The sequence below is a fragment of the Ranitomeya imitator genome, chromosome 7 (assembly GCF_032444005.1).
Source record: "Ranitomeya imitator isolate aRanImi1 chromosome 7, aRanImi1.pri, whole genome shotgun sequence".
Classification (NCBI taxonomy): domain Eukaryota; kingdom Metazoa; phylum Chordata; class Amphibia; order Anura; family Dendrobatidae; genus Ranitomeya; species Ranitomeya imitator.
The window spans coordinates 17,409,686-17,429,540 of NC_091288.1; the positions used below are offsets into that span (position 1 = coordinate 17,409,686).

General features: G+C 38.7%; 1 protein-coding gene across 3 annotated transcripts in view; it reads left to right on the forward strand.

Moving 5' to 3' along the window:
* CCNT2 (cyclin T2) overlaps positions 1-19,855 on the forward strand; it is a 40,025-nt gene that overhangs the window by 7,813 nt on the left and 12,357 nt on the right. Inside the window, exons 4-10 of one of the 3 annotated variants that reach the window (XM_069732846.1) lie at positions 667-727; positions 995-1,057; positions 1,139-1,184; positions 5,284-5,447; positions 6,404-6,474; positions 7,398-8,526; positions 8,619-8,821. In XM_069732846.1, the coding sequence (XP_069588947.1) occupies positions 667-727; positions 995-1,057; positions 1,139-1,184; positions 5,284-5,447; positions 6,404-6,474; positions 7,398-8,526; positions 8,619-8,686 (1,602 nt within the window). In that variant the 3' untranslated portion in view covers positions 8,687-8,821. Of the gene's footprint in view, positions 1-666; positions 728-994; positions 1,058-1,138; positions 1,185-5,283; positions 5,448-6,403; positions 6,475-7,397; positions 9,810-19,855 lie in introns of those variants that run through there. The other 2 variants (XM_069732845.1, XM_069732843.1) reach the window with 2 other exon arrangements.

Sequence of the window (19,855 nt, forward strand, 5' to 3'; positions counted from 1 at the left end):
AAAAAAACACATTATTGGCCATTTAAATGTGTTGTCTGGTGAAAAGTGATAACTTTCTGAGCGGTGGGAGTCTGACCATTGGGATCCTCACCTAGCGAAAGAGCAAACAACTTTTACTTTGTCACAAAATGGAGAGTCAGGTTAAATATCCGATAGCCACTCCATTCGTTTCCCATGGGGCTGCTGGAGAATCAGAGTGCCCGGCTCCGCAGCCAAATGGGGAAGCAATGGAGCAGCAGTCAAGCGCACAGAACTGCTCCGCTTTAATGGGTATAAGTGTCCAAATCTGCTGATCATTGCAGGTTGGATACTGGACAACCCTTTCAATAAAACCACACTCCTATTCATTTTAAGTACATCAAGGCTCATTTTCTGCTGTATATTTTAGCGTTCTGTGCTCATACTGATAACAAAATCAGTACTGTCCTTGAGGAGCCTCGTCCTACATGCGAGAGAGCCAAACAACGATTCCAAAATTTGCCTTCTAGGTCATTCTAAGAAAACTATCTTTACCATGCAAAATGGAGAAAAGCACAATCATTAATTGAGTGGAGCAGTGTGACCAATTTATTAGTTTCCCCATTTGTGCTTTTTGAGTAATTTTTTTTTCCCCCTTCATTATTTGCTGAATAGTTGGTAAATTCTGTCTTTTTTTTTCTTTTCTAGATTTATCTACAGCAAGCTCAAGAGCTGGTTATACTTGAAACTGTTCTGCTACAGACCTTAGGTATTTATTATCCTCCCCGGTATTGATTTATGTGACACTCATATCATGTGCATTGCACCTCAATCTGACCATACGCCACCTGAAGATACTGCCCAGAGAATATCAACGGCGGTTTTAGTGAATGATTGTTGAAGTGCATAATAGTTGCTATTTCTGCATGACAGCGTCCTAGTAATGTCCGAGTGATAGACCTCTGGTTATGATAGGGCTCTTCCGTGTCAGTGTTCCGCCTATTCTTTCCTAATGTCCACCTTGTTGTCTCCACAGGCTTCGAGATCACTATCGAACATCCGCATACAGATGTCGTTAAATGCACCCAATTAGTGAGAGGTTTGTAATCCTGATTAACTCTGGTAGCACTGGATTATTTAATCATCAGATATGTAACTTTTCTTTTCTTTTGTTTTTCAGCAAGCAAGGATTTGGCACAGACATCCTATTTCATGGCTACCAACAGGTGGTTATCCGAACCTTTGTTGCACTGTCATAGCACACTATACCTTTCTTTACTGCAGGGTCCCCTTCCTGTGTCTTACTAGCCTATGTGCACGGGGGCCTAAGCCAGTGTTCCCAAACTCCAGTCCTCAAGGCCCACCAACAGGTCATGTTTTCAGGATTTCCTTTGTATTGCACAGGTGATGGAGTTATTGCCTGTGCAGGTGATGCAATTATCATCTGGGCAATACTAAGGAAATCCTGAAAACATGACCTGTTGGTGGGCCTTGAGGACTGGAGTTGGGGAGCACTGGTCTAGGCTGCCTCCATGGCCTGGTCTCTTTCCCTGTGTCTTAACGCTCTGTACTGTTTTTTGGCCTCTGACACACAGGGGAGAATTGCACAAGAAAATGTAGTGTTGCTTTCTGATCAGTTTCTTGATTCTGAGTGCATTTACTAAAACTGGTAGCCCCGAATAGCATCTAAAGAACTAAACTTACCTTAGCGCACCTTGGTAAGTATACACTAAAATTTCTTACCTAAAACCTAAAAAAAAAACCAACAAAAAACCCATCACTATAAATTCTCTACATTTATCCGATAATTTCTAAAGATGCAATATTTCATATAATACTGCACTTTTCAAACCAACTATACAGCGAAGATGAATCTTTTAAAATAGATCTGGTCATCTTTCACATATTTCACCTTGTGCTTGTAAAACAAGAGACTCAGAATCCAGATTCGGGAAAAGCAAAATTGATCCATAAAAAATAAATTGCAGAATGTTTTCATTGAGTTTGATAATGAGTCTTTGTGTTTCCAGGAGATTGGCTTTATGTTAAACAGCAGCCATTTTTCTTGTGTTCTTTTGTTTGTTTTTTATTTATTTGTCTTTAGCGGTGACTGATTCGTTTTCTCATTAGATGATATAGCCATTTTGTTCAGAGCTCGCAGAGGACAATAGTCTCCCTTTCGTGCTCAATGGGCACGGAGTCGTATTCACACACCGTGCCTATCCTGCAGCAGTTCGGGCACAGTTTTTTTTTTTTTGTTCTTTTTTTTTTTAAGCCCAGAGTTAATAATCATTGTCTACTCTTTGTTTATTAAGGCACCCCATCTACATCTGCGTTCTGTTCTCTTTGGGCTTTTTTTTTTAATATATATGTTTATGTCCTGAAATATGTTGGCTAATAGTGTTGGTTTAGTTGGTTTGAAAGGGTTTAATGTGTGTGTATATGTATATATGTGTGTATATATATATGTGTGTATATATATATATTGTTTTTGTACTTTTGATTCCATGTGATTTTAGCAGGACATCTGATTTAGAAAAGAGAAATTGTTTGTTATAATTCATACATTTATTTTCACGTAGGTCTTTTGAATGGGGTATTCTACCCAGGGGGATGTATCGTTTATCTGTTGGATTAGTGCTAAATCCTAGATCAGTACAGGACCAACCATCGTGACCCCCATTGAGTGGTGGGACCCCTGGTCTCCTGTGTACCCAAACAGCCCACAAGCCCTAGTGCTGAGAGAGTATGACAAGTAGGCGGTTTATTCAGAGTCTCTGGGTCTGAGCCCACCAGTTCTGTCTCCGCTTTGAGGCCTGGTGGACCCTGCTTTTTGCACTGGGTGACTATCCCCCAATGATCCAGCGTTTATTACCAATCCTCTGAATTAGTGATTAATGCTCCTGGCTGGAAAAAAAACCTTGTCTACTCACAGGCCATCCATTAGATACAGTTAGGTCCAGACCAAAACCAAATCTTTGTGATCTGAGCTCTGCAGGCCACTATTTTTTTTATTTATAATGAAACCACTGAAATGCTATTGAAGTGGAGACTTTTAGGTTTAATTAAATCAAAAATATCCTGTGAAAGGAATCGGGACCATTTCTCTGCAAAGCCTCTTCATGTCAGGAGCTCAGAAGTAATTGGATAAATTAACGTTATCAGAAATAAAATGCTCATTTTTAATAATCTGTAGAAAATGCTTTGCCAAATGACTACCTGAACAGTTACACGAGTATGATCAGAAACGATCTCCAAATCTGAATTTTCTATGTTTTCTATGTTCGTGCCATTTTTGTACCCTATGCATTCTGAGTCAGTCGATCGGTTCCGAACATATTCGCTTAACTCTAGTTCCATTGACTCCAATGACGTTCGTCTGTGTTGGGCAAATATTACAAATACAATATTCACCAGTGATCGTAATCCGAAGCGAATTTTGCAAAATTCGCTCAACTCTATAACTGAAGACTGCAAGTCATGGATGTCACCAGACGCTGGGTTTCGTCCTCTGAGGCTTTGCTTGTCTTTACCGGCTGATATAATTTGTTGCTGGTTTGTGGGTCTGTCTGCCTTTAAAGGGGTTGTTCTGTCTAAAATTAAAAGTCTGCAGTTACTCTGTGTGACTGCAGACTTTTGAAGCCCTGTCCCAACCCCCAGCACATACAACATACACTGCGAGAATTCGTCGGTTTATGCCCAGTTTATGCATACTCCTGGGCAGAAGCAGTCTAGTGGGCACAACCTCGCTCCATACAAGTGTTTTCTGCGGATGTCCAGGTCTTTTTGCGTTCCAAACTCTTAGGTACTTTTTTTTTTTTTTTTTTTTTTTGTACCAATCTGTTGATTTGGCCACCCGTAACATTTCTGCTATATCTGTGATGGATTTCTTCTATTTTTTTCAGCCTAATGATTATCTGTTTCTCTTCCATTGAGAGCTCCTTTGACCCGCATGTTGTGAGTTCACAGCAACAGTTTCCAAATGCAAATACCAGACCTGAAATCGGCTCCAGACCTTTTACCTGCTCAACTGATCATGGATTAAGGAGTGAATAGCCCATGCCTCCCAATGGAACAGCTTTTGAGATCATTGTCTAATTACTTTTGGTCCCTTGAAAAAGAGGCAGCTCCATAATAAAGAACTGTGTAATTCCTAAACCCTTACTAGAATAAGGATGTGGATCCCCCTCAAATTAAAGCTAAGAGTCGGCACTTTAAGCCCATATTGATCGTATAACTAACTATCTTGAACATCTTTTGGTAGACGGCTAAAACGTCATAACTTGTGTAAGCGTCGGGGACATAAAACTTCATCCATTGTGTAAACATAACAGTTTATTCTTCTCAACTTTGATCATGTCATAAATCACCTGAGAGTACTTGGAAAAAAAACAGATAAGTTTTACCACAAACTAAAGAAGACATATGGTGCAAAATTTGTAATGAAACCCAATTGCAAAAAATATATATATTTTTTTATTTAAGGGGAAAATGTATGCATTTAAGTAAAAAAAACCTGAAAATGTCCATATCCTTTAGAAGTCACAGAGCAAAACAAATGGACATATCCTTTACAAAATAGTTTTCCTGCAACAATAAACCCTCATATAACTATGTTATATGTCTGAGAATCTGGAATTGCTTGCCTGAGGAGGTGGTGATGGCGAACTCAGTCGAGGGGTTCAAGAGAGGCCTGGATGTCTTCCTGGAGCAGAACAATATTGTATCATACAATTATTAGGTTCTGTAGAGGGACGTAGATCTGGGTATTTATTATAATGGAATATAGGCTGAACTGGATGGACAAATGTCTTTTTTCGGCCTTACTAACTATGTTACTATGTTACTATGTTATGTTAAAAAACAAAACAAAAAAAAACAAAAAACGTTATGACTCTCAAAATGTCCAAAATGGACCTTTTAAATCCCTTTTTTCTAAATACTAAATAGAATTTGGCAAAAAAAGCCTCGATTCACTACAGATTTCTCTCACAGATGCAGATGGCTTTCCACTTGTGTTTGTGTTCTTGGATAGACATTTTAGGATCTCATTTGGCAATAATTTTGTTTATGTAATTTTGAGATTTTGCAGCTCTGTCTGATCTCTGATCATTCAGCATGTTACGTCTGTCGATAATTCACTCCCTTCTAACAGAATGCCAATAATTATCGATTTTTTTGCAAATATAACAGTTATAATGTCCCTTTAAATATTTTAACTTTTTTTTATGTATTTGCATTTAAGGGTCATGTTCACTAATGTTACCTTCTCTTTTATTTTTTTTCTCTCTTTCTATCCACCTTTCCTGTATTTGTTATTTGCAGCCTTCACCTCACAACGTTCTGCCTTCAGCATAAGCCTACAGTAATCGCCTGTGTGTGCATCCACCTTGCCTGCAAGTGGTCAAACTGGGAGATACCAGTATCTACAGACGGGAAGAACTGGTGGGAATATGTGGACCAGACGGTGACCCTGGAATTGTTGGATGGTAAGAATGCAGATTATTAGAAAGATACCTGATTGATTTGATAGGGTTTTTTTTTTGATAATATATGAAGTATTAACTTCACATAAACATTGAAAGTACAAAGTGTTTTAGCACCTTTCTCAGATCACTATACCCAATTTGCTATGGTGCTTTTAAAGAGAATTTGTCTTCAGAAATTGGCCTATCGTTTATATGTTGTCTGCGTTTTATTTTTTTGCCATATCACACTCAGAAATCTTACAATTTTCTTACTGGTTACTTAGTCTAATACGAGACTCCTATTTGCTCATTCTATTACTGCCAATCTGCACATGGCAGCTGAAAAGAACAGGAAGTTAGAGCCAAATATTAGGCCTAGCAGCCAGTGTGATAACTGCAAGGTTTCTGAATTTATTTTCTAAAAAAAAAAAAATGTATGTGCGATGTGAAAAATAAAGAAAAAAATCCTTTTATAATATTGAACATAAAAACTGATTTAAATAACAAGTTATTTTCTGATGACCTATTCCCTTTAAAGGGACCTCTCCACTTTCCTGACCTGTCTGTGTTGCTTCATATTTGTATCTCCACTGAAAATAATTTTGATAACTTTGGTAGGTTTATTGTACTGTTGATCTTTTATTTCTTATGTAAGTGTATGGAAATATAGATAACTGGGTCTTTCCTGCCTCCTTGTCAAGTCTCTACACACTAACACCCACTATTCGGATTTGGCTTGATGACCAGGAGGTATACAAATAGTCATCAGTTTATTAATACATTTCCAGGAGAGATGGCAGAGTAACAGCAAAATGCAGAGTTGTAAGATCCGATGTTCCAGAATTGACATTTTGTGGTGAATACATTGATTTAGTAAATTGTGCAAAAACAGACAAGTCGACAACTTGTCAAACAGATGAGCGTTTTTTTGTAATATCTGGCAGCATCTTTCATACAAGTGTGTTTACTCTTTCCAGAACTGACACATGAATTTCTGCAAATTCTTGAGAAGACGCCCAGTCGATTGAAGAAGATTCGAAACTGGAGGGTAAAGATGTTAAATAACGCTGCTAAGTGCATCCACTATGGCAGATGTTCCTTCATCCCAGTTATCCCAAGGCTTAAAGATTTAATTTATACATTTTGCATGTTTATTTGTCAAATCCTCTTAGATATATGACTGCATTGATCTACCTGCCTGGTTACCCATGGCTGACCGCGCTGATCTGCCTGGTTACCCATGGCTGACCGTGCTGATCTGCCTGGTTACCCATGGCTGACCGTGCTGATCTGCCTGGTTACCCATGGCTGACCGTGCTGATCTGCCTGGTTGCCCATGGCTGACCGCGCTGATCTGCCTGGTTGCCCATGGCTGACCGCGCTGATCTGCCTGGTTGCCCATGGCTGACCGCGCTGAACTGCCTGGTTGCCCATGGCTGACCGCGCTGAACTGCCTGATTGCCCATGGCTGACCGCGCTGAACTGCCTGGTTGCACATGGCTGACCGCGCTGAACTGCCTGGTTGCCCATGGCTGACCGCGCTGAACTGCCTCATTTCACCCTGTGTTTCAATACTATATTGAAAGTGGATTGTAGCACTTAATTGGCAGGAGCACCGCTCACTTGGCATATGTGGGCTTTATACACAAATATGTGCTTCATAGCAGCTTGTAAATAGAAGTAGAAACCAGCAAGACAAATCCCACAAAATGTGAGAATTCCTTGGCAAATAGTTGAAATCCCAAACAAATGCTGATAAATTGCCAGCTAACGCATTTCAGGCCTATGCGCTTATGAATGAAGGCTCAGAAATGTGCCATATTGGGCAGAAAAGTCTGGAAACCCCTCCATTTTTTTAAAAAGGGAGTCGGGAGGGTTGTACATGTGTTTGAGCGTACTGAAATCACATGTGACTCCAGATTGCCAGTTTTGTATGTGTAACTGGGGTATTTATTTATTTTTTTTATTTAGGCCAGTCAGGCGGCTAGTAGGAAATCCAAGTCTGACGGTCAGCTTGATGGCGCTCTACTGAATTCTTCGCTCAGCCACAACTCGATTTTGGTGGACCCCGTAGCTGGTATCCCTGCAAGTGCCAGTTTTCCAAAGGCTTCATCGTCTGCATTTCCTGCACCGGTAGCTCTGAACTCAGGAAGCATGCCAATCCAGGCATCCCACAACGCAGAGGAGCTGGCCATGTTGGCAATGCCTGGTACATCCTACACAATCGCATCTCATCACGAATGGCCTCAACATCCGGAGCAGCCTAGGACAGACCAAGTGTATGGCCATAAACAAGAGAGCTCCCTGCCATCTGCTCAGTACAATATGACGGCTCTCCAGCTCCACCCTGGCTTACAACATCGGCCCGAAAAGGGTTCTGAGCATTCGCTTAAGCCAGAACATGCTCATAAGTCATCTAGCGGCAAACATCACGGACAGATCTATGCCCCCCCTATGAACATGTCTCATAAAATGTCTTTGGACAAATATCGGGAAAAGCGCAAACTTGAAACTGTCGACGTGGATATTCGAGATCCAATTTCAACAGTCCACATAGACCATCAGCAACAGCATAAAAGGCATACCCAAGCGTCTGGCAGCGTTGCATCTCCTATCAAAATGAAAATTCCGCTTTCCAGCGGCGAAAAGACCGAAAAACTTTACTCGGAGAAAAAAGATAAGAGCGGTTCCCTGAAGCTGCGGATACCCATCCCTCCCACGGAGAGAACGTCCTGCAAAGATGACTTGAAAATGAAAATTAAGGTTTCTTCGGACAGACACAGCTCATCCGACGAGGGCAGCGGAAAGAGTAAGCACTCAAGTCCGCACGTGAGCAAAGAACACAAGGACAAGCACAATTCTTCCAATCGACACCACGGTAGCAGCCACAAGTATTCGCATTCACACTACAGCAGTGCGAGCAGCAACAACAGCAATAAGCTCTGTATGGACGGACTGCCTACAACTGTTTTACGGAGTCCCGTTAGGGTGCCCAACGATGGTGGTGCCCCGAGCTCCAGCTCTTCAAGAAAGAGGCCGCATTCCAATGACGCCTCTTACAACCACCACTCCAAAATGAGCAAAAGTTCCAAAAGTTCAGGTACTAGTTCTTCCTCTGTTAAGCAGTATATATCCTCTCACAACACTGTTCTTAACCATCCCTTACTCCCTCCTCCCCCTGTCACATACCAGGTGGGCTACGGGCATCTCAGCACCCTCGTGAAACTGGACAAGAAGCCAGTGGAGAGCAACGGCCCTGATGCCAGTCACGAGTACGGTGCAAACAGCCAGCATATGGACTACAAAGATACTTTTGACATGCTCGATTCGCTGTTAAGTGCCCAAGGAATGAACATGTGATTAGTGCTCTTAATTTTATGCCCCCCACACCCTCACACCTTTTCCCTCATCTCCCACCCTTTTAACTTGTATATATATTATATTTATATATTTTTTATTTAAAACAAGAGAAAAAAAGTTAGTATGGGGAAAAAACAAAGAAAAAACTTCCTTATCTAACCATGGTAACGCCCGTTGCCACAGTTTCAATACATTTATAAGTGCTGCTTTTATCCCTCGCTCTGAAAAAGAAGAGGTTTTCGTGAAATGTCTCTCTCCACATAATGATAGTGTTACGAAAAAAGAGAAAAAAAAAATACTGTCAATCGCATGGAAGGTGCAAAATCACAGTATATTGACCAATCTATGAACATAAAGAACGGATGTTTTGCTTTTAAACTTTTAGAGCCTCGGAAAGAGAGGTTGTTTGACGATTAGGTTTCCTGACAAGTGTCAATTTTTATTTCTAATTTTTTTTTTTTTGTATATTTAAGCTGTATGTATGATATGCATGTCTCATAGATAAAGGGATGAAAACGAATTCTACAGACAACTGTTTACATGACGGTGGAGAAGAAAATGTACATACATTTTTGTATGTTTAGATATAACCATACAATACTCAGGTTTGGAGCTGCTTGTAAAAATAACAATATACAGATTAACTTTATTTTATCTTCGGCAAAGCTCATCGATGTACTAAGCGAAAGCAAGGATGGCTTTGCCCACGTCTCCTTTCTGTGCTGCAGCGGTCTGCATGTCGTTTGCTGGGCTTATGTCGCACTAGAACGGTGAAACTGTAGGCCTTAATAGAGGAACAGCTGAAAAACCACTAAAAAAAACAAATTTGCAAAGAGGACATTTTATTGCTGACACCGTGGCAGGAAAATCCCCGTACTGGTCGTCCTGAATGGCAAAAGAGGGGAGTCTGTGCCTCCGAGTTTTAATTTGGCGACCACCTGCCCTCGTTAGTTTTGGTCCTCAGGCTTGCGAAAGGAAATGCGAAAGTAGTAGAAAAAAAAATGTTAGAAAAAAAAATACAAAGTTTACATAATCTTTTTGCTGTGAAGTGCATTTAAGTGTTCATTGGCTTGATGCAGTAATAGACAGAAAGTTGCTACTTAATAATGGTAATTGTAGATTCATGTAATTTAAAAAAACAAACAAACAAAAAAAAGCATTTAGATTTGTGAAAGGTAAAAGTATGAAAAACCATAAAAAAACACGTTTTTGAGTAGTGAACTTTTAAGTTAGTCTCTCTAATTTGTATTTTTTTTTTTTTGTTTGAGAACACCAGAAGTTATTTTGCTATCTGACGGGGATCACTGTTTCTATTAGTGTCAGAATGTACATGTCTATATGCCAATTTTATTTTTCCCTTTTTCAAATAAATGCAGTCTTCACACGAAGAGAACGAAATGGGCACCCTCTTTATTCCAACAGGGAAAAAATAAAATGTCGATGTTTTACTAAATGGAGAAAGCGCCCTCCGCTCCTCTCATGATGTCGCCTTTACGTTGTATGTGCCGCCTTTCCTCTCTACTGACACAACTGTAGCATTTTAATTTTTTTTTTCTATGAAAATCCTATTGCATCCTGAGCGTTCTCTCATGTTCACTGTAACCAGTCCTGTACCTGTACTCAGGGCTGAGCGAGCAGAAAATAAAGGGGCTATTTTTTATTCATGACTGTATACTGTATGCACTATTGTAAGTCACTTTTTACGGGACAGGGGAGAAACTGGAATATTTGGGCTCATATTTATGTCCTGGGTATGATCCTGGCTTCCTATTTGGGGTTGAGCAATATCAAAATTTTGCCATTGTATTGCCCAAGTAAGGTTTTGATCAAATGAAATTTATAGCCAGGGCGATCTCCTGACTTATATTCCCCCCCCCCCCATCCCCCCAATATTACTAGTCTGTTCTGCCCTATAATTCTCAGGTCGGTCAAGTCCACGAATTGTGGCTGCGTGCCCCCCTTGCCTGTATTTTGATGGAAAATCACTTACCTTAATTGTTTTTTTCCCCTTTCATGTGCATCTAGAGTAAAATTGTGCATTTCTGAATTGATCCATAAAATATATATGCATAATTTATATATAGCTATACCGGCCAAAAGAACAACTTATTTTTTTCTTTCTTTTGTATCCGTTGGTTAATTCATGTATATATCAGGATCTTTGCAGAAAATGAAAAAATGGTAATCTGCTCCCTTCCAGGTAGGACAATGCAGTGAGAAACAACCTGTCCTCACCTAGGGACCCTGGTAGACCGTGTTCGATCACAGTTTGGTGCAGGGAGCTTAGGAACACACCAGACTCATATCCAGGTCAGGAATGGAAGAAGGGTCCATAAGGAGTGGGCTCTAGCATTAATGACAATGATTAAGAAAAAAAACATTTTTACTGTACAAGATAAAAAATTAAGGATCCATAAAATCACGCGTTTTGGTTCACAGCTATGAATAAGTGTTGCTAACCTGAAATGTGTAAGCGTATGGATCCTTAATCATTTATTTAGCTTTTTCTCACCATGTTTGAATTTGTAAAGGAAGTTGCATTTTACACTTTCTCATCAGTGCTGGAGCCCAGTCCCTCATAGATCCTTCTTCCATCAGGGATTTGTACCATATAATACACTGCCTAACTGCCCGAAAATGGGAACGCCACTTTATGCCAGTTCTCGAGAGCTTTTGGCTGTGTCCCTTCTCACCGTCTACCCTGGGAGACTGGGCACAGCAGCCTCCATGTTGCTTTCCTGAAAAAGCTGCATCTGTCACGTGGGAATATTATTATTTTTATATAATGTTTTTTTAAACATTTAAAGTTCTCAAAGTTCCTGGACTGTAAACGAAAAAAAATTGTACTCTGGACCTACTCGTGCTCCACTTTAATGCTGTATTCCTGGACATTAATTTTTATTATTTGTGACTGTTGAACAGATGGAAAAGTATATCTATACACATAGAAAGATTTTACTGCGATTTGTTTTAATATTCAATTCCTGACGGTTTTTAGCCATCTCATCATTTCCCTCTTTTTGGCATTGTAGCTATGAACTAATGACTACTCTTGCCTTACAGTGTATACATAGATTATTCATATTGTAAGCCACATTAACAAATAAATGCAACATTGCGCGATAACCATGGAGCTGCGCTGTATGTGTTGATGCATTATTTCTGTTGACTTTTGTATAACGCAATCACTGACTGTATATTTTTAATTTGGGGTATTTCTTGTGTGTATGTATGTATGTGTGTGTGTGTATATATATGTATATATATATATATATATATATATATATATATATATATATATATATATATATATATATACACACATCTAGAAAAGTTGTATTAGAAAATCATGGCCATTTTCTTTCTAACCTGTCCACTGGTTGTATGAAGTATTACTTCTCCGTTCACTTCAATAAGACTGGCCCGCAATATTGATCACGGCTCGTAGACAAAGGCAGCCTCGTGTTTGTGAGCAAACCCTTAGGGTATGTGCACACGTAGGATGGATCTCTGTGGATTTTTCCGCTCTTGTTTTTGTAAATCCGCAAGTAAACCGCACTGCGGATTTACCGTGGATTTACTGCGTTTTTTGTGCGGATTCCACCTGCGGTTTTACACCTGTGGATCCCTATTGAGCAGGTTTAAACCGCTGCGGAATCCACACAAAGAATTGACATGCTGAGGAATAAACAACGCAGCGTTTCCGCGCATTTTTTTTTTTCCGCAGCATGTGCACTGCAGATTTTGTTTTCCATAGGGTTACATGGTACTGTAAACTCATGGAAAACTGCTGTGAATCCGCAGCGTCAAAACTGCGGATCTGCAGCAAAATCCGCAGCGTGTGCACATAGCCTTATAGGCTATAGCTGCCTTTTTATCCAATGCATCTAAAAAAAAATAAAAAATATAGAAACTTTGCAAATTGTTTAAAAAAAAATAAAAATCCTTTTTTTTTGTTTTTGTTTGCGTCGACAGATCTTTGTACCTCCAATGAGGCCAGCCCGTCTTTTGTCAAACCTGCCAGGGTCATGCTCCTTTTTGCATTAAATAGTTTAGAAAGAAAAGGGGTGCAGATGGAAAGGCAAAGGAGGATCAGACTACATCAGGCTTATTTGTAGTCTGTTACCTTTGAGATGCATAGATCTGCATAGAAGCTCTAGAGACAGTTTGTGTTTTTATTTTTTTTGTAACCATTTGCAAAGTTGTTCCACTTTTTTTTATTTTTGCATTCATTGGAGTAACAAAAATTGGTGGCAACAGGCAAGTGGCTGATTTTGAGACTTACGAGTAATTTCCTTATTCTAACAATGAATACCTTTCCCAAGAAAGGATACAGCAGCTGTGATTCAGTTATGCCCCAAACTCTCATTTTTGATTTCATGTTTAAGATCCAAAGGTAACTTGCCAATACACCTATAATACAGTTCTCATAGAATTCCACAGGGCTCTGAGACACATGGCCGCCTTTCCTATTAGATTCCGTATGAATCTTTAAAAAAACATGCCATGTCTTATTAGCCTCCTTGAGAATAATTCTTTGCACGGCCTTATAGCACCACCATATGGCGGCACACTGTGTACAGTGTGAATCGGGTCTGAATCTGTAAAGCTGTAAAAACATTCACATCCAGGAATTGAAAAAAAAACAAAAAACTTTCAAATTCTATGTACGGTATTTACTTCCTGCTTTGCACTTTTTAGTTTTGACTTGGTTTATCAGATCATGATGGATACTGGATGGCGGTAGTAATTGTTTGAAATATTGTAATTATTTGCTTTCTGTAAGGTGGTTTTTTTTTTTTTTTTTTTGTGCATGTCCTTATGTAGAGTCTATAGAAAGTGCTGGTCGTTGTATGTGTTTATACGAAGCAACAAATGGTTAATGTGCTTCTGGAGAAATGTAATAAGACGCAAAAAAAAAAAAAAATGATGACCCTTTACATGGCACAACATCAGTCTTTCTGGTGCCAAAGTTTAAGACCATGGGTTCCCACAGTGATGGGAATGGTGTGTGAGCACAAGATGTCGATCTCATGGATAGATATATATATATATATAATAATAATAATTTTTTTATACAATTGGTATATTCTTGGCGCCATTGTGTCCTTAGAGTATATTACACCCTAAATTTAAATCTCTGATTATGATTTTGATTTCTCTCCCTCTAGAAAAAAAACAAACAGATTTATAGTACATTTTTATGATTTTTACTTTTGCAGTCTGCAAGGTGATTTCGTACTGTATTTAAAAAAAAAAAGTGTGTGTGTGCGTATATATATATATATATATATATATATATATATATATATATATATATATATATATATATATATATATATATATATATATATATATATATATATATATATATATATATATAATATATCTATCTCTCCAATATCAAATCCCCTTATAGATTGCTACGGAGAAATGAAAAAAAAATGAACAGTTATAGTACATTTTAATTTTTTTTTTTTTTAAATAGAAAAATGGAAACTATAGTCTCAAACTGTGGCACCAGAATGTCTGATGTTAGAGAGGCCTGTGTTTTTTTTTTTTTTTTTGCAATTTTTTCTTTTTTTTCCGGAAGCACATTAATATTCCCCACCCCCTGTATATTTATTTATTGAGGCAGATGAGCCGCTTTTAAGATTGTGTTTTGTTTGTTTTTTTATATGTGTTTTCTAGTGGGTTTTTTCTTATTGCTACACTCGAGAGTATTAGTTTATTTTACAACCCATTTAAAGGTTTGGTTTTTTTTGTTTGTTTTTTTAATATATTTACTTTGTGGGGTGTCACACTAAAACACTAAATGGCAGCGAAAGATGCAGTACCACTTGGTGCCACCATACAATGTATGGCGCGGTGCCATTGCTGCATGCTAATACAATCTGCTGGTGGAGGTGATGGGCATTGGATCCCCATCAATCTGATATTGACGACCTATCGTCGTCTTCTGTTTCGTTTTAAAGTCCTGGAATATCGCTTTTAGGGATAAGTTGCCTCAATACAATTGTTGACTTTCACAGTGACAATTTAGCATAGATTTGGGACTTTCTACAACAATTGTTAAATGAAGAAAATTCTTTGAAGAATATTTGCAAAATGGTTTTGTATGTCAGGTATTATTAGGTTATCGTGCAGAAACCAAAAAAAGAAAGAATTAAAAAAAAAATTGCAAGTCGCTTTTTCTAAAAAAATTTTGCTTATTTTCGCATTTCAGCTTTTTAAACCTCCCAAACAAAGGAAATTTTGCATCTTAATTTTCAATTTTATTCTTTTTTTTTATGTAAAAGTTTTTTTAGTTTTTTTTTTTTTTGTTTAGTTTTCTAACCGCGTTATTCTTAATTTTTCCACTTTCGGTTTTGAAAAATGCCTGGTGGGGTGGTGTAAATGTAAATTTGTAAAGTCTGCTCAGAGCCGTACAATGTCGATACAAAGGGAGGGTGGGTGAAATGAGGGACCTCCTTACCTGCCATGTGTCTGATAGGTATTTGGGAGATCGTTTTTGTCTAAAACCACGCCATGTTCTGTGTTTTTTGTTTTTTTTTTATTTTGTAATTCAATTTTCAGATGTTTTTGTTTGGGTTTTTTTGCAATAAAAAGTTATATTTTTAAAAAATGACTTGTGAAATTACATTACTTTTCTGTTTTACTCCTTTTTATAGTGGTTCCTTGTCTTTTAGTAGATTATTATTATTTATTTATTTTTTTTGAAAGGCACGGTTCTGAGAAACCAAATTCCCAAATACATGATGGGAAAACACGCCTTTATAAATATTTATATGGGAATGGCCGCTTTTAAACATGTTTTATCTAAATAAAACTACGATACATTTTTGTTCTTATTTTGACAATATAGAATTATAGTAATGGATGTTTCTCTCGTTATTTTAATAATAATAATAATAATAATAAAAAAATAGCCCTAAACCGAGATGAAGTTCTAATTGCCAGCATGCAGCCACTATAGGGTGCTTACACATTGCGCTCAGTAGGTAAAGGGGGTTGCAACATTCTAATAAATCTTTGAATATTAGAAATATAGTTTAGCCATATGTTGCATTCACGTTTTACCCGATATCTGCACTGGCCATGAAAGTCTGGCCTTTCAGTGCTATAGTCTGCCCTCTTAACACAGCACTGATGACTTGTGAGAAATAACACTACTGGTCACATGACTTGTAACCTCTAATTTCACCAGTTTTCCCCTTTGCAAACACTTTAATTTTCAGTCGTCTCTGAGCTGGTGTGTATATACCAGCTGCTATTATGTCGCCCATACACACCGCACACAGACATGAGGGATTCCTGCTCTCTTGTCTCTATATAGAACATATTCAGAAGTAACATGGAGGACGTTATATAGCAGTACTGAGCAGTATAGCTGTGAATCCAGCTCTGAAGTGAGTTAGGCTATGTTCACACTTTGCGTTTTTTGCTGCAGGCGAAACCTGCTCTCTTGGCAGTAAAGAAACTGCTTACAAAAATTTTGGGGTGCATTTATGCTGCTGTTTTTGGGTGCAGATTACTTGTCATTTGTCTATAGTATATGTTTAATAAAGTTAGTTTTATTCACCAAAAACTGGGTTGCAGTTTTTCCAACGTTTTTGCACCGTCTCATTGATTTCCATGGTGAATAAATGCTGGGGGAAAAAAAATTGAAGTGCTGCAGATTTTAAATAAAGCTGCAGTTTTCCAATTCAGTCAAGCAAAAAAAGTAGGTGTGTGCATGACATTTCTACAATCTTTTAGCTTTTACTGGTACTGTAAAAAGTAGCTTTTAATTTGCATAAAAAAAAACACCCAAAAACGAAACGTGTATACATAGCATTAACAGACAGACTAAAAAGGGGCATCAGACATTATAGAGCAGCGCTGTAGCTGTGAATCCAGCTCAGAGGTAAGTAAATAAGAAAGCTGCAGCAGATCTGCCTCTATCACTCCTCTCCGTTGACTTTTAATAGGCAATATGTAGTGCAATATTTTACTTGTATTTTGAAGTGAATTATTACTTCAGAGAGGTGACTCATAAGTGGAGAAAGATGCAAATTTCTGTGATTTATTATGTTTGCTTGTATCACTGATTGATGCAGTTGGTTGACACATCGCTGTTTAATTGTTTATATGTGTTGAGGTGAGTGCAAAGTAAGTGTCAAGGATAAAGTTGGGAGCATGTAACGCTTTCAGTAACTCCTAATGGTATTTTTTAGAACTCAGACAAAAACTTGTGGTGGAAAATATTTCTTAGGGATTTTTTTTACCTTTTATTTCAAAATCCGCTCCAGCCTAATATGTGTTGATGAAGCTCATCCAGGGTGCTGCAGCTTTGCTTGAAGGTGTGTTCTTGATTCTTGCCTGCAGGAAGCCTGTGTGCTAATGAATGATTGACAGTTCGGCCCAGCAGCATTGGCTACAAGCAGAGGCCGCTTGGTCTCTGCAGCAATAGTGGAGCGCTGGGGCCAGATCTGCTGCTTTCCTTGCTTAGGAGACTGGCATCAGATCAGTTGCATCAGTGGCTGGAAAACCTAAGCAATGAGCGCAAACTAAAATACAAAATTCCTTCATTCTGGAGTCCAGAGAAGATATTAATTAATTGCAAAGGGTTTTTTTTGTTTGTTTTTTTCACAAGCACTTTTCAATTTTTCCAATAAAAAAAAAAACTTGAGCTTAAAGAATATCAATGCATTTTTTTTCTTAAGACTTTTGCCTTACAAGTTGCATCAAGTTGTTCGTTCTAGACGGGTGCTTTGCTACATAACAATCCTAATGTTCTACACAATTTTTTTTTTGCACTAAGAAATTCACTTTGCTGAAACTGCGTTATTTGGTAGTAAATAATGTGTTTTATTTTGTTTTTAAATGTTCCTTGTTAAATTTGTGTCCCGCTTACAGAAGAGTCGGGCAGCCGCGGCTAGCTTCTCTCTCCGTGAGTGCTAATGTGTATGGCATGGTTGCGAATAGATTGCTGAATGCCAAACAGACATTTGGCTGATTGCAATCTCGTGAATGACCAGTTTTACTTGCCGTCTGCCATGATGTTGAGCGGTACAATGAGTAGGACTCTTCCCTGCAGCTTTGTACCCCTCACCTCCCTTCCCTCTCCATCAACTGCTTAGAATGAAATGTCCTCTTCCCACCTCCCTGCTGGTGTGGAGTATCTCAGACCCACAATATGTGGAGTCCTCTGTTAATCCAATATTCGATGATCCGTTGTGGTAATTCGCTGATACTACAACCCCTGACAAAAATTATGGAATCACCGGCCTTGGAGGATGTTCATTCAATTGTTTAATTTTGTAGGAAAAAAGCAGATCACAGACATGGCACAAAACTAAAGTCATTTAAAATGGCAACTTTATGGCTTTAAGAAACACTAAAAATGGGGTAGTCAGTAATGGTTACTTTTTTTGACCAAGCATAGGGGAAAAATTATGGAATCACCCTGTAAGACTTGGATGAGTCTCACACGGCGATCCGGCACTCAGATCGGAGCGTGCGGCCGCATAGGAATACATGCAGCCACATGCTCCGCTCCTGAGTGCCGGGTGCAGTGCCGGATATTGCCGTGCGAGACTTTTCAGAGTCTCGCGCAAGTGAGTATGAGGAGTGATCACACCTTGGAGAGCTGTTGCACCAAGTGGACTGACATGAATCATGGCTCCAACACGAGATGTCAATTGAAACAAAGGAGAGGATTATCAAACTCTTAAAAGAGGGGAAATCATCACACAATGTTGCAAAAGATGTTGATTGTTCCCAGTCAGCTGTGTCTAAAATCTGGACCAAATACAAACAACATGGGAAGGTTGTTAAAGGCAAACATACTGGTAGACCAAGGAAGAAATCAAAGCGTCAAGACCGGAAACTTAAAGCAATATGTCTCCAAAACAGGAAATGCACAAGAAAACAAATGAGGAACGAATGGGTGGAAACTGGAGTCAATGTCTGTGACCGAACTGTAAGAAACCACCTAAAGGAAATGGGATTTACATACAGAAAAGCTAAACCAAAGCCATCATTAACACCTAAACAGATAAAAACTAAGTTACAATGGGCTAAGGAAAAGCAATCGTGGACTGTGGCTGACTGGATGAAAGTCATATTCAGTGATGAATCGCGAATCTGCATTGGGCAAGGTGATGATACCGGAACTTTTGTTTGGTGCCGTTCCAATGAGATTTATAAAGATGACTGCCTGAAGAGAACATGCAAATTTCCACAGTCATTGATGATATGGGGCTGCATGTCAGGTAAAGGCATCGGGGAGATGGCTGTCATTACATCTTCAATAAATGCACAAGTTTATGTTGATATTTTGGACACACTTCTTATCCCATCAATTGAAAGGATGTTTGGGGATGATGAAATCATTTTTCAAGATGATAATGCCTCCTGCCACAGAGCAAAAACTGTGCAAACATTCCTTGAAAAAAGACATATAAGGTCAATGTCATGGTCTGCAAATAGTCCGGACCTCAATCCAATTGAAAATCTTTGGTGGAAGTTGAAGAAAATGGTTGATGACAAGAATCCAACCTGCAAAGCTGATCTGGGGACAGTAATCAGAGGAAGTTGGAGCCAGAGTGATGAAGAGTCCTGTGTGACCCTCATTAAGTCCAGGCCTCAGAGACTGCAAGCTGTTATAAAAGCCAGTACTAGTGATGTTTTGGAGGGTTTTATTTTTTTTGTTTGGTCTTTCATGATTCCATAATCTTTTACTCAGAATTGAGTGATTCCATGTTTCCCCTATGCTTGGTTAAAAAACGTAACCATTACTGACTACCACATTTTCTCTTCTTGATTTCTTGTAGTGTTTCAAAGCAAGAAAGTTGCCATTTGAAATTACTTGGTGCCATGTCTGATTTTTTTATTTTTTTTTTCTCTACAAAATTAAACAACTGAATGAATGAACATACTCCAAGGCCGTTGATTCCATAATTTTTGCCAGGGGTTGTAATGAACGACTTGTGGTCGTCATTTCCATCTTGTTGCACGGTAACACTGGTGATAATGGTTGTTAATCTGTGATTCGGGTGCATAGGGACAAAGTACAAGCAGGAAAC